A 15,809-nucleotide genomic window follows, 5' to 3' on the forward strand; every position below is an offset into this window, starting at 1 on the left:
TTGGGCTGTAGAGCAGGGGATTTTCTAGTGGACAGGTAATTACTTGGTAAGCATCTTAACCCACTGTCAGTATAGTAATCCAAGCCGCCCTCCTCCCTCTCCTTCTGCCGCCTCCGAACACGGGCCTGCAACACATTTCCGGTGCGCCTTTTGCGCGCAGGACGCACACCAAGGTGGGGATGACTTGTAATTTAATTCTGCCCAAATTACTTAGGTCGAGCAAAATCGCGCATTACAGATATACAAAAGTAAATTAGTTCACATTTATGAAAAACGGACTTTATTAACCTAAAGAAATAGCCCAAGTAAATTCTAACAGAAAGCTTTTTACCGGGCGGATTCCTGTAAATTATTTCGCGAGTGATTCCGTTAAAACCTACCAGCATCCACCGGGTGTGGCCAATCCTGATGGTCCGCTCTCTCATCTCTGCGCAGGTTTAAAAGTTTCTCCTTGCTCAGGCCTCCTCTGCCCCTCGTTTTATACCAGCATCTAGAAGTCTCTGCAGAGCTCATTTACCTGCTGTCGGTGATTATTAGACAGATTGCAGGTGGAAAAAGATGCATCATCCTTTCAGCTGATGTGAATCCAGCGGAGTCGGATAGGACAGGTTTGGGTTACGGTTCTTTCAAAGTTTCAAAGTGAAATCCACCCGTGCTCCCTTTGTTCTCTCCATACATTATGAAGGAGGCGCAGCCGGCCAGCAGAGTCTCGTCGCTCTCCGCGCCCTCTGCTTCTCCTGCTGCTCGAGTTACTTTGGAACAGGCCTAACTCTCTCTCTCTTTTTTTTCTTTCTTTTTTTCATTTTAAGACGCAACTGTTTAATAATAAATTAAACCGAATACTCTAATTGTACTGATATTAAGACATTATTTAAAAAAATTTAAAGCCTGAAATGAGATTTGAAACTATAACTGATGATGATGACAACGGCTGATAAACTGTATCTTTATAAGTACTTCTTTATTTTAAATGTAGACTGATTCACCCAAGTAATTACACTATATCTAAAAGCCTAATAAGCGCCACTGAGCTGCCGACCAGCCAAATTAAACTGATGTTGCAATTGGACACCAGAATATGCGCAGAAAGAGGCAGCGTGGCCACACAGCAATGAATTTTTCATTACATCATTACAGTCTTGGTCAGAGCATGATGACAGCATGCATTCATCCGGTAATTTACTCATCTTTATTATCCATAAACAAAAATGACCTTAATAAAAAAAAGTCTAATCTGTTTTAAAAAGGTTTAATTAAAAAGAAATCTGGAACAAATTCAGCTAAAATATATTTTTTGTTTTAAAATATAGCCTACTTCCATGCGTTGTCTTATCTTTTCATTTTGTATTTTTATTGATTGAATATGTACTAATTTTGTTATTATTTATAACACAATACCAGAAACATGACACCAACTGAAGCAGAACAAAATTAGAGATCTTTTAAAGACAGGTCTCCAAAGTAGCAATTATGGGACTTTGGTACAATTTGTTCTTAACGTTTTTCACCTCAGGCCCTCAGGTTTGAAAAGGGTAAGGGATTTAGGATTACAAGCATTGTTAATTTAATCAGCTACACTTGTGATATTCCTGCATTAATGAACCGTTTCGTTGGGCATCCGTCCAGGAGGCCAAAGGATTTTTTTTTCGGAAATGAGACTAAAACTTCCAAAAACGTTTTTTTCCAATCTTTTGTATATAATATAAACATTTTCACAAAACAATTAAAAGCTCTTGTTTCATTATTTTTTTCCTAGTCAAATATTAGTACAATTAATCTTCAAGGTGCAAGTACATCCAAGACAAAGACGTCTGTGTGCTGCCATCTAGTGGGCAAAAGTTGTATTTGAAAAATAACACCAATATATCAGTCAGTTAAGTCCATCTCCAGTTAACGCGAACCAAACTTTATAAAAACCTGGAGAATAAATGTGGAAAAACATTCCGTCTCAACTTACAACTATCATCAACAACAGAATACTGACAACAGCATAATTTCTTTTTTAGGTTTATTTCCTTTTTCAAGTTACAAGGGAAGCACATTTATTGATTTTTTTGCCTTTTTAAAAAAAATGGGATATCGTCATCTGTATCCTGGACAAAGGGCTTAAAACATAAAAATAAAAACATTCAGAAAAATTATAGGCATCAAATATATGTGTCATGTTAATAAAAAAAAAACACAATGATGAATCTGGATGATGACGAACAAGGCTGGTCAATGGTTGGTATTTGTAGCATTTGAAAATTTACTGACATCATGTCATCCTAAGACTTAACACCAGCATAAATTGTATTTGGTAACAAAGGCGAATTAGGGCCGTTTTAATGAGGCGCTTTAACACAAACTTTTATAGCACGTCAGAAGAACTTGACATCTATCACTATCACAACAGCCCTTCTTGCAGGTCAAAATATTTTCTAGGATGGGATTACAACTTTAGTTTCTGATTTCGTCTAATTTCTCCTCAGACAAGAAGAAATTACCCTTTTGATGGTGGCAAGGTTCTTTGTTTTGCTTGTTGACTACAGAAGTTAACACATACTGATCTGCATTGCAATGAGTGCATGTTACAAACATGTTTCAGGCTTCCAGCCAGCACGAAAACACAGACCAGTCCCCTTATGAAATTTATCAGTAAAACTGTCCCACTTCTAACACCTCCACCACTCTGTCACTGGCAGGCACAAAAACCTTCTCAGGTGTAAACCAGAAAAGATTTTCAAGCATCTTCTGACAGACAAGAAACTTGCGTTTGAACTGCAGTAGAAACAGTCCCATGAAAGTTTGACCCATTTTTTGAGGATTAATATTAATTTACCTCATCAACCTCAATGTAAACTCTTTAACCACAAATCAAATCTGAGAAGTCCCTATTCGGGATACATGAAACAAACAGATCTGTCACATTTTGGTCCCACCATTTTAGAAAAAACAAACTATCAAAAGCATGAAAAAGTAAATGTGAATGGCTGAAACGGTTATGTCGGACAACGATAATCATTTCTGATGGACACATTTACATAAGGAGGTGCAGAGGAGCAGGGGTGCAACATGTCTTTGGAGGATTCGATTTAACGGAGTCTTCCTACTAACAAAGATGTGTTATTCGTCTCATCTTTACAGGAAAGTAGTTTTTAACTTGTGCATTATATAATTATTAAACCATACATTATGATAGGATTCACCACCCGCAAAGAAACTAACTATCCCTACATAAGTCAGACACCTATTATAGTTTAACACAAGCAATAGGCAAAGTTAAGAAGTTCAACAACAATCCCCAACAACCCCAGGCTGACACACAGAGGCGTCCTCTTCAAGACCACAGCGATGCAGCTCCACAAAGGCCTACACAAACTTTACTTCTGTGTCATGCCACGATACACAAAGATACTCAGAGAATGGCAAACACTTTCCTAAAACGGAGAGGAGGAGGAGGACGAGGAGGAAGAAGTGGGTGCTGAAGAGCAGAGGGTTTAAGGGTTATGAGCCTCTCTCCTGATTTCTGCTGAGCATCAGGGGCCAGCACAACACAGGTTATCAATGGATTACATTCATGCATACACACACAGACACACACACCGACACACACACATGCTGTGGCATTTGTGTGAATCGTCATGGCTGATGCTTTTTGATAATGTGCGATGCATTTGCAGGTTTGCACCGAGTGCTGTCCTGTTGGAGAGGCCATCTGCAGTCTGTACACTGAACACACACTGTGGTCTTCGGCTCTTTAAAAGAGATGATTGTAATGGCAGCTCCTCATGATGGCAGCGTGTAAAAAAAAAAGAAGCTTTTCCTCCCTCTTTTAAAGATGAAACTGCTCAGAAATTGTGGATTGTCATCCGGCATCAGCTGACAGCGAGAGGAAAGATGCTTAATGATGCAGTGGAACACTGATTAAAGAAAACACCGCAACAGGTGGTGAAATGTGGCCTGTGGGAAAATGTGTTGATGACTGTCCTCCTGCGTTGGTCTCATGGTTCAGTTCAGCCTCTGTCGATAAACCTGATGCCACTAAAGATTACCAGAAATAACAAAGCACTCCTTTTTGATCAAGAGTGGCTCTCAGGAAGATGATGAGGGGGAGAAAGCAGTTGATGAATCCCTAAATATGGATTTATTTGTCATACTGCAAATCCTCATGTAGCAATAAAAATCCTTGTGTTGCTGTAAAAAACTGTCTTGTTTAAATATGAATATAGTACCGAGGTTCTGCTCTTTAGGAAATGACAGTCTGTTGAAAGGTGAAGGCAGCTTTGCCTTCACTACAACTCCATGTCCTGAGCCTCGTCTTCAGAAAAGTCTGACATGGAACTCTCGGAAGAGGAGTCACCCCCACCCTCCTCCTGCTCCTTTAGAGCCTCCTCTGTGGCATACTTCTGGATGTACTCTGGAAGAGACACACAAGAAGGAAGAAAGACGATTCAGAGTATAGGTTGTGGTACATCAGCAGACAATTTCAGGAGCACTGGCAAAGAACTTTTCTATAAAATTAGGAGTTTAAAAACAAAACAACTGAAACTAATTATTGACTAGCACAGCAGTTATATTTAATGGATGATGAGCCCTCATGGTACTGACTTACACATGTTCTGCACAACATTAAAAATCAAAACTCAACTAATAATAAATGCACAATTTCAAGAAAAAAAAAAGCTGCAGCTTGCTAAGAGCAAAACATTGTAGTGCTACCTTTGATCTTGTGTTTATAGTCCTCTGGCCGGTGGAGGTACATGGCGGCAGCATCCCCGTTAAGAGGATCGATGGGGTTGGGGTAGGCGAGCAGCTGAGGGAGGAACGACTCAAAGATGTTGGTGAGGTCTGGTGGATTGGGGGAAAAATAACAGTCAGTACAGAAAACAACAAATCTGAGGAGAAATATCAACATCAAACCATTTCAATAAACAGGCGTTGGCCACAACATTAAAATCCCTGGCAGCTAAACATGAGCAATGCAATACTCATATGTGAAAACCAACATCCTGGCATTCACATGAAGGATACTTTTAGTACTTGGTACCCACCTAAACCTCCCTCTCTTTACAAGAGTACTCCCCTGTTGTAGCAGCAGTGGAGCCCACAAGATCTGCTCAGGAAACAACAGCCTGAAGTATTCAACCGACCTCCGAAACACCCAGATCACAATCTGAAGGCATCTGGTTGAAGCATGCCCAACCCACAAAGATCCCACCCACAATCCACAGGTCCAAAAAGATTTATTGCTAATGTCCCAGAACCAGACACTCCAGCACACTTTCAGACATTCTTTGTACAAGTCCTGACTGGCTGTTTGTGTTTTTTTTTTTCATTAGGTGTAATAAAATTTGGCATTTAGAGGTGTTAACAGAGAGAATGGAGTAACTGCTGTAACTTAACTCATATTTACAGTAAAGTTAACTCTTTATATATTTAGTTTTACGCATTTTGGACTTTTTCCCTCCATCTGATAGAGAAGGAACAATCAGAGTCATTATGTATCACCTGGGGAAAGCATTTGAAACATAATAAAAACAAACAAAACAGACCTTTATATGTCTTGTCTTTTAACTATTTTCAGTTAAATGTAGCCTTTAATTGGTTTTGACATCAAGCATGTTTACGTGACCATCGAAATCTGACATTTTGGAGTAATCAGACAACTGAAATAATCTGGTCTGATCATGCACTTCTGAAATATGACATTAAAAAAATCTGTATTTACATTGCCAGTCCATTATCGGATTTATTGCGGAGGATGTACATGTACGGTGATGTCACTTCCTGTTATTTTAAAACATTCGGTCTGTGCTGAACATGATGATGTCTGCAGCCATAGTGTTAGCTGCAAATGTGACAGGTGCTAAATACTTTACAGGTCAACGTTTTACTTCACTTGTTCCCAAACTGTCTTTTCAGGGACACTTTAATAAAGTCAAGCATTCATTCAGATGCATTCCTTGAAAAAATATCTTCTAAATTACAGGTGAAGCTAAAAAAAAAATAGAACGTCACACAAAACTTTATATATTTCAGTAATTCAACTTAAAAAGAGAAAGTAATATATAGATTCATTATATGCAAAAAGATATTTTAAGCATTTATTCCTTATAATTTCGAGGATAATGGCTTACAGCTTATGAAAATCCAACAAATCTCACAAAATTAAAATATTACATGAAATTAAAAAAAGGGGATTTTGAATACAGAAATGTAGACCATCTAAAGAGTAAGGCCATGCATATGAACTCAGTACTGGTTTGAGTCTGAACCCTGAACTTCATAGATTTTCTATGGGGTTCAGGTCAGGAGAGATGCTGGCCAATCAAACACAGTGATCCCTTGGTCATTGAACCAGGTTTTGGTTCTTTTGGCAGTGTGGGCAGATGCCAAGTCATGCTGGAAAATAAAGGCAGCATCTGAGAAAAGATTTTCTGCTGAAGGAAGCATGAAGTGCTCTAAAATCTCCTGGTAGACGGCTGCATTGACTCTGGACTTAATAAAGCACAGTGGACCAACACCAGTAGATGGCATGGCTCCCAGATCAACACAGACTGTGAAAACGTCACGCTGCACTTTAAGTGTCTTGGATTGTTGCCTCTCCATTCTTCCTCCAGACTCTTGGATCTTGATTTCCAAATGAGATGCAAAATTTGCCTCATCAGAAAAAAGCACTCTGGACCACTGCTCAGCAGACCTGTTCCATTTTTTCTTTAGCCCAGGTGAGACGCTTCTGATGTGTTTTGTTCAGGACCGGCTTGACGAGAGGAATACAACATGTGAAGTCCAGGTCCAGGATCCGTCTGTGTGGTGGCTCTCGAAACACTGACTCCAGCCTCAGTCCACTCCTTGTGAAGCTCTACCACATTTCTGAATGGCCTTTTCCTGACGATCCTCTCCAGGCTGCAGTCATCCCTGCTGGTTGTTCCACCTTTTTCTTTGACACCATTTCCCTTCCACTCAACTTTTTGTTTATGTGCTTTGACACAGCACTTTGAGAGCATCCACCTTCTTTTGCAATTACCTTTTGAGGCTTTCCCTCCTTGTGGAGGGTGTCAATGATGGTTTTCTGCACAACTGTCAGGTCAGCAAATTCCCCATGATTGTGAATTCTACTGAAGTAGAATGAGAGGCCATTTAAATGCTCAGGAGTGTTTTGGATTAATTAGCTGATTAGAGTGCAGCACTTAGAGGCTACAACAATGAACCTTTCACACTATTCTAATTTTCTGAGATTTTGATTTTTGGGTTTTCAAGAGCTGTAAGCCATAATCATCAAAATTATAACACATACATGACTGAAATATCTCACTTTGCAAGTAATGAGTCTAAATATTTGTTTACCTTTTTAAGTTGAATTACTAAAATAAAATTGTGTGATAGTCTATTTTTTTTTGTTTCAGCTGTATACTGAAATGATTTACAGTCAACAATATAGTTTTATTTTAATTAGATGTTGACAAAATCACAACCCTTCAGCCAGATTACCAATGGTATTCTATAATTTTATTTAAAGGATCATTCTGTGGGATTTTGACAGCTTAACATCATCTGTCTGCATTTTTCATCACATCAGTCTCACACAGCACAACCAAAATACACACATACTTATCAAGGTGTCTTCACGCATATAAAACTTGTTTAGAAAACAAACTGAAGAACAAAAACTTCTTAGCTGCTGTTTCTCTTCATTTCAAGTCAAATCAATGCATTAATAAATGTCATTTGGGCAGATTATTGCACACATGAACCTAAATCTGGATACTACAAATACAATTGATATTAGGTTTAAGCAGCGAAATACTTGCTTGAAGTGGTGTGCTCACCATTTACTACCTGAATGCATGACCTCAATACGAGCAGCAGTTATCACTACTGCGTAAGCCGATTAAACCGAGATACTCTGTGTGAAGAGGTACCGTGTAAGCTGCTCACTTTGAGTTTTATTGGCTATTAATGCCCATCAAATCCATTGACTGACCAGTGAGAGTTTGCATGAGTGGCCTGATTACAGCTGTGACTGCAACCTACCGTACAGAGCTGTCCACGTCTGGTTGATGACATCTAAGCACACAGTTCCTGACCTAAGAAAAAAAAAAAAGTGAACAAATGATGTAAAGTAAAAATTCCAGTTGTAATTAAAAACAAGAATAACCTTTAGATGATGAGTGCCAAACATTTTAATACATTTACAAATAAGGGGATATTTATATGCAAACACAGCTGGGAGATTGTTTTCAAAAGTTCAAATCTGATGGTCAAACATCGGTTATGAAACTGAATTTACACAACTACTGGTGTGAAAAGTTGTCCTACTTACGCTTCATCAATGTTGGGATGAAAGATTTTATTCATGAACCCTGGGGGTAAAAAAAGACAGATATTTTAGAACTTATATGTGAAAAAACAATTTACACATACTGCAACTTAAAGACTTCTGAAGCTCCAACTATTTTTAATTTTTACCTATTGATGGTGATTTGAAGGGGTATTTATCCGGTAGATCCACCCGAACCTTCCACACACCTCCTTCATACGGTGCTTAAAAAGACATATTTTATCAAGAACAAATTTTTAAAAACTCCTAAACTAAGATATTTCAAGAAAAATTAAGTATTGGTCTTAATTAAACATCTAATGATGCAAATCCAATTCTATTTACAATTTACTGTTACTGGAAATGTAATCAGCTGAGAAACATTAGGGAGGATGAAAGTCAATCTTTCAAAAGCTCTTACTTCCAGGTGGTCCATGGAACTTGACCACAAATTCATTGAGTCCACTTAGGATAGTGACCTCGTGCTTACTCTCAATGCTGGTTCCTGGTTAAGGAAAAGATGTGTTCGAAAAACCTCCAATAAGCAAAGAACGAGTTAAAAAACTGAATCAAATCAGTTCTGAACAAACAAACCTCCTTTTCTCTTGGTTAACTTGTGTGGACAGAAGTCAAACATGGGATCAATAACATCAGTCATGGCATTGAGATCAATAATGTGGTGGCCTCTGTCAGACAAATACGTTTCCTCAAACACCTCAATGTGACTGGATAGTCTTAAATCAAAGTTTTCTTCAGCACAACATACATAAAGGCACAATCATAAGCTGTTAAAGAAATTAAGAAACATTGTCACAGGATGTGGTGATAGCAAGACATGAGACTGAGTCAGCTGTCTGACAGCAACACAGAAATGTGGAGAACATTTATTCTCAAAGACTGCATGAGTCTGACACATAGCACAAGGGGGGGAAAAGAAGAAGAAAACCCACAAAAGTTAGTGTTGCACCCAGTTACATCATCCACTCGTAAATACTTCTGTCATCTCTATTCCAACTATGTGACCACGATAAAATTCAGATGATAATAAACTTTTAACTGAGCACAAATAACACAAGACAACTTGTTTGCATAACTGTCCGGAGGCAAAAAAACACAGATAAACAGCTAAGGAGGTTTAAAAAGCTCAGTCCCTCCATAGAAAACAGTTGCAAACCACTGACCAAGAAGACTGGGTTGCTCTAAATGTGATGTCAGGCAAAGCATCCTATAAATAAAACCTGTTGTAGATGTACACTTGCAATCTTCCCTCAAGGATTTTCCATAGAAACTCCAGCAAAGCACTTGCATGTTAATGTAACTTCACAAGGGAAAACCTCCATTATGACAAAAGCTCACAGTACTTTTAGAAGCACCATCTGATACAAACCTGTAAACTTTCAATTATTTTTAAGTTTTTAAATAAGCTTATCTCGAGAGTGATCAGTATAACACACTATTAAAGTGAATATATGAAATTTCCACAACAGATTCTCATGTCCCTTGTCTGTTCCAGCTCCATTTAATCTCAACATTACCATCTACTTCCTGTTGCAAAGGACTTCAAAGATGGGAACACTTATATGACAGAGAGCAAGGAAAGTAGTTATTGATGGTGATTTGAAGGCCAACATCATCCCAGAGGTCCATGCCCAGTGAGTCAGAATCATCTCTGTTGAACTTCAACTGTGAATCATTACTCTGTTCCTCTGTTGTTAGCACACTTATGTTTTCACTCCTGGATTACATCTCCAGGAGTAAGACTTTTAACAAAGGTTTAGATGTGCATTTCTGAAGGAATCTGCAGGTGCTGGTTATATTGTCCACATCATACTGGACAAATTTCAAACATTTCTGCCCTTCTTAATCAGTTTAGGTCTATGTTTAAAACTCTGGCATTTCGATTTAATACACAGAATCCCCACAGCCTCAGTGGATGTCTACGTATATTTAACCAGAAATATCTGGGAGCAGGAAAGACATCTGTGGCAGCAGGTCAGTGTGATGTGAGATGGTTCAATCTCCACTTCTTGATCTTAAGAATGATGGAATTTTCTCCTATGCTGCTCCCAAGCTCTCAAGAACTGGTGAAACAAGAACTACAAGAGCAAATGAGTGGATCCAAACACAGTTTCTCTCACTGACTCATACCTTACCCTCCTAGATATCTTATCCAGATACTACTTTTGTCAGTTGGAAAAAAAAAGCAAACAGCTTTGTTTGTATTTTCCAAGCAGAAACGTGTTAAAAACTGTTCAGTGGTTAAAATTTTTATTTTTAATGACACTACACTGCTCTACTGTTATACAATGGTTAAAGTGAACTTATGTCCAGCAATAATCTTGCTACAAATTAGTCAAAATATTTTAAATGTAGGCCTACTATATATTATAAATAAATCGTTTTGTTTTATATGAAGGCCTTTAAATGTAGAGTTATGTTTTTCTGCTTCTGCTGATAAATAAATGTATGGCAACTCCAAACCCACCCACATGACAAACTCCTGTTTGTCTGCAATAAAGAATGCATAAACTAGTCTCAAAGTATTTACTTGAGTTTTGACAAATATAGAACAATGTGTGCGTATTAGATGTTCCCCTTAATTGGATGTGATTTATGGGATTAAGGAGGATCAAAAAATTATCAAAAACAGTAAAAAAAAAAATATATATATATATTGTCCTCAGGTGTAACAGAATACAGGTTTGAGCTTTTGTTTTTCAAATACATTTTGAATAAAACTGAAAATGTTTTCGTCTATTGTTCAAACTCTATATCAACTTTATTTTCTTTCTCCCTTCTAATATATTAGCTTAGGTACTTAGGTAAAAATATCTAAATGCATTCAGCTAATAAAATGTTAGAAATAAAATAAATAAAATATTAAGTTCCGAAGCCTGATCCTTTATTTATTTTTATGGTTTAATGTATATTCTAAGATCCAGAACAAACATTTCTGAAACTTGAACTTATTAATTCACATGCTTATCAACTTTAGACAACTAATTATTTCAGCTCTAATTTCTAGAGGGTGAAAACAACAGGTTGACCAACTCAGCGTCAGTGTACACAGTCCCGTCCCTGCCACGGACGGATGTTCCCAGCCCCCATCCCTGCATGTGCCCCTACAGCATGCTTGTTGTTCCTCGATCAGCTGTGTGTGAAGGCCCGCCCTCTACCATGTTCCGGATGGTAACAAGCTGACCAATCAGGGAGCAGCATCTAGCTGCAGGACAAAAACAAAACAATTCAGCTCACGCTGTCAGAAAACCTTTCATGCAAAAACTTCAGTTGATAGCAGCAAAAAATTCTTCTAAACATGTAAACATATTGAAGAAAATAATGCTCTGGTTGACTTTCCAACAACCAAAACATCAAGTGGCATTACACCACAAAGAGAATCATGGTGTACAGAAAAAAACTAATCATGAAAATATCATGCCCATTCAATTCAAATTCATATTTTCTTCTTTGCGTCTTTAAACCGATATTTTAAATGTTTTAAAGATTTTTGCATTACGTTTTTATCTTCATTTCCCATGGTAATCATGCCAGCCGTGACTTATTTATCGTGATAATTTCTGATTTGTTTGTTTCTAATTGGCAAATTCGTTCACAACCGGAGATTTTTTGCCAAATAAAAAGAAGAAATTGTCTAAGTATTGATGAACTGTTATTTTTACGTTTAACAATGTACTGCAGTTATCTATCGACTTTATCAAAGATCGTCTCTTCATCGAGCTTAATTGTTCTCTTAGTGGTAGCATGCTAGACGGTTAGCTACCATAGCGTTGACGTTACCAATTTATGACTTAATGTACATGTCTTTTCATTTAAGTGTTTCTAAAATGTAAAACATCCTGAGATTTTACTTCACAGTGTGTTGTCAGTCCCATGGGATCGTATTGTTGGCTAACAGGTTGACTTAACGCTTTCAAGCCAAGGCTAACAATGTTAAAAGCTAACAGAGTTAACAGCCAACGTTGTATTGCGACAGATGCCATCGCTAATTCACTGTTGATACAAACAGATCGAACACTGCTAACATACTAGCAAGCTAATGCTAAGTGAGTTCTGGCGAATAACGTTAAATAAGAGTACATTTAGTTCGCCGTTCTGCTAACTAGCTAACGTTTGCACACCCGCAGACTAACGATAGACAGAGCCTGACCATTAAGTATTCAGCGTTACACACTTACACATAATACACAGCAGCCATCGAGAAAATTATGTAATAAATCACAATAAAACAACTGACAATTGCCTAAAAAAGACGTGGTTAGTACATTTGACTGTTTAGGCTTGTTTTTGTACTGGAAAGGATACAGTTTCACCACGTCGGTATCCATTCGCCTCTTGCCCGGACTTGGAGACGACATTTTTTAATACCTTTCAGAAGTGATCTAAAAATACTGCGGTTATGAGGCTACCTCAACCTTTCAGCTTGAAAATACCTACAAGCCTTCCTGGACTGTATCAACAGCCTTCCCACAATGTCCATAAACAATATCCTAGCTGCAACATCGCCTACTTTTCTTGTGGACGGTCTCCCTGATCAGCTCTACCTAGTTGTGTCCTGTCCTGAAGACTCTGCCAGTGACATCAACCTCCAGCGACCAGACCAATCAGAGGAGGGGCTCAAGAATAGAAGTACATTTCCAGAACACAGCCATAATGTCAATTTGCAGTTTATCAACCCTATTACACTGCTTCTAAATTTCAACAAAGATGGAATACGACAAGTTGGTATAAAAATGTACCTCTAGCTATTTGTTTTAGAAAAGCTTGGTCAATTAATGATTCGAGATCAAGTGTGTGCTTGTCTATCATGTTTGCATCTATGTCAAAATTGACTTATTGAGGGCCCGAAATAAGCACATTAGTACAAGTTGTGTCACGTGAATGACATGAATCATAAACATGAATAGTTATATAGTAGATTCAGTTCAGGCGCTTAGCCTAAACAATGGTTTTATAAATGGTTTTTCTTTTCTCTTTAGAAATATTTTATTTTGCTTGTTCAACATTTATATGAATGTATTCAGCTAACCTACATCTAGTAGTGTAGTGTTTGTTTTTTTTGTTGTTGTTGTTGTTTTTTTTTTTTTTTGTTGTTGTTGTTGTTGCTGTTTTGTTTTGTTTTGTTGGGTTTTTTGTATCAGTTTTTCTTTGGCCAAAGCACTACAGTATAAATGATAGATGAGCAATTATCATATAAGACACAGGCAGAATTGAAAAGTAATGTTAATATTGCCTCCACACCTAAATCAGCTAATCAAACATGTTAATACAACTACTTCTACTACTGCTGCTAATAATAATAATAATAATAATAATAATAATAATAATAATAATAATAAACATTCTTTTGTGGAAGTGTATCCTTAGTTACAGAAACCAGTAGATTCTTCTTTACCATCTGTCCAAAATACCCCATACAAACACCTGACCTTTGCCTGCATGGTCCTTGGCATATTGTTTATTACTTTTGCCAATCCTTCCATGCAGGTCTAGTTGGCATTTTGTATTGTGGGCACATGTTTTAAGACACCAACAGTTGCAAGAAATATCTGCAGATCCTGTGATGAAATTTTGGTGCACTTCAAGACTGTTTAAAAAGCTTGTTCGTGATAATAAAAAAAAATTTACATGACACAATTTCCTATTAAAACTTAATAGTTTAGGGCATTTGAGATGCCAAAATGTTTCTTTTATTTAATCAAGGGGAGCTTCAGAGTAAGAATATAGTTTCTGTGCCTTTACCTTCCTGTTTGCCAAATTTGTCCATTTATATTTTCAGACACCAGATTTTATAAAGTTTAACGGTTCATTCTAAGGTGCAAGGTGTTAGGATTTGTGTGAATTTTAGCTTTCAATGTGGAGCTGATTGTACCCCCAAAAAATATATTTGAAAAGATTTTCACACATTTTCTACATTCCTCATACATTAAGCTAAGTTTCATATAGTATGTTTGTATTGATGGTTAATCCTTTAAAGCCTGAATTTATTTACAATTTTAAAAAAAATCTGATAAAAAAAAATACAGGAAAAATTATGAGAAAAAGAAATAACAAAAAGACAAATGAAACAAAATACAATTAAATAAATTAATAACAATAAATAAACAAATAGCACCAAATAATAAGTGAATCACATAGAAAAAAAGATACAAATAGAATTAAAAAGCAAACAAACAAATAAATACATTAAGTAAATCGAGTGGACAAAAACTAAATAGAATAAAAGAAAATGCCAAAAATAGTTTCTTGCAAATTTGTGACAATAAACATCAAGGAGTTAAACCCGGAGTCTTATTCATTGGCCAAAGCTGTAGTGAAGTAAGTAGTAGTAGTAAATTATAGTTGGATATGTTGGATATCTTTTTGAGAAGTTGAGGATTAAAACTAACAAAGATTTATTTATTTATTTATTTATTTATGTTTTTAAAGTAGTTTTAAACCTATAAAATTGCTGAATAATCTCCAGAGTCTGGGATCTTACTTCATCTTCCAGAAGGACGAGGCTCTCACAGAGCCAGGATCATTGAATCTTGGAGTAGAGAGGATAGAGTAGCTTGCTGTGAGTCCAGACCTCAGCCCAGTTGAACACTTGTGAGATCAGCTTGGCTGTGTTGTATATGCTAGTGACCAAATCACCACACTAGCTGACCTTCAACTCCTGACTGAGAAATGGGATGCCATCCCACAGCCAAATGTGGCCAAGCTGGTGGTGGGCCACTACCACACATTAGCTGTTTTACTAATTATACCTTGTTGTAACCTTCACAATGTAAAGGTCACTAGGCAAGCTTTCCAGAGATGAATAATACAACACCAACTGGCATTATTAAAGGGGATAAATAGAAATACTGTACACAAATTTCCTTTATTTTTGTGCTAAGTTTAATTTCAGCTTACTCTTTATTTCCTGTCTCTAGTTAACTCTGTCTCATGAATGTTTGTCAAAGACAAATGATCTTCAACCACAAGTCAAAGTTTAGATTAGGTTAAAAACATTGTTTTGTGTAAAATATATTGTGAATGCATAATTTATTTATTTATTTTCTTTTTTTGTGCACATTCAGCTAAAGATTAAATCTTAGAGCTCATGTCAGTCTGACTCACACTGGGCTTTGTGTAAAAGCCAGTGTAATCAGTAAGATTAACCTGTCTGGATCTATTGAAAATCATAGATCCAACACAGCTCTTTCTAGTAAAAAAAAATCTAATTAAATTAGCTGATTAGCTCATTCAGTGGTTTTATCTTTGAACAACTCCTCACATTCAGAACATGCTGTTCATTTACTTTAATCTTTAACCAAAAGAAAAAAAAACTAACTGAATTGTGAGGAATCTCTTGGCTAAGCTAATTACTTTACAAGCCATTTGGATAGATTGATGTTAAGTGCTGACTTATATAAATCTGAATGGATCTTTGTATTGATTCAATCTGAGTGGACAATGGCTTGGATTCTGACTGCTGACCTATCTGTAAAATATTTTAGCCATC

At 37.0% G+C, this 15,809-nt stretch overlaps 1 protein-coding gene across 1 annotated transcript; it reads right to left on the bottom strand.

The window, feature by feature from the left end:
- Positions 1 to 1,723: 1,723 nt before the first annotated feature.
- Positions 1,724 to 12,899, bottom strand: LOC121647046 (ubiquitin-conjugating enzyme E2 H-like). The gene is made up of 7 exons (XM_041996185.1): positions 12,626 to 12,899; positions 8,724 to 8,800; positions 8,452 to 8,526; positions 8,306 to 8,345; positions 8,017 to 8,069; positions 4,702 to 4,830; positions 1,724 to 4,399 (listed from the first exon to the last, which is right to left on the bottom strand). The coding sequence occupies exons 1-7, from the start codon at positions 12,676 to 12,678 to the stop codon at positions 4,275 to 4,277; spliced, it is 552 nt and encodes a 183-aa protein (XP_041852119.1). The 5' UTR covers positions 12,679 to 12,899; the 3' UTR covers positions 1,724 to 4,274.
- Positions 12,900 to 15,809: the final 2,910 nt, after the last annotated feature.

Source organism: Melanotaenia boesemani, chromosome 10, assembly GCF_017639745.1.
Source record: "Melanotaenia boesemani isolate fMelBoe1 chromosome 10, fMelBoe1.pri, whole genome shotgun sequence".
Classification (NCBI taxonomy): Eukaryota; Metazoa; Chordata; class Actinopteri; order Atheriniformes; family Melanotaeniidae; genus Melanotaenia; species Melanotaenia boesemani.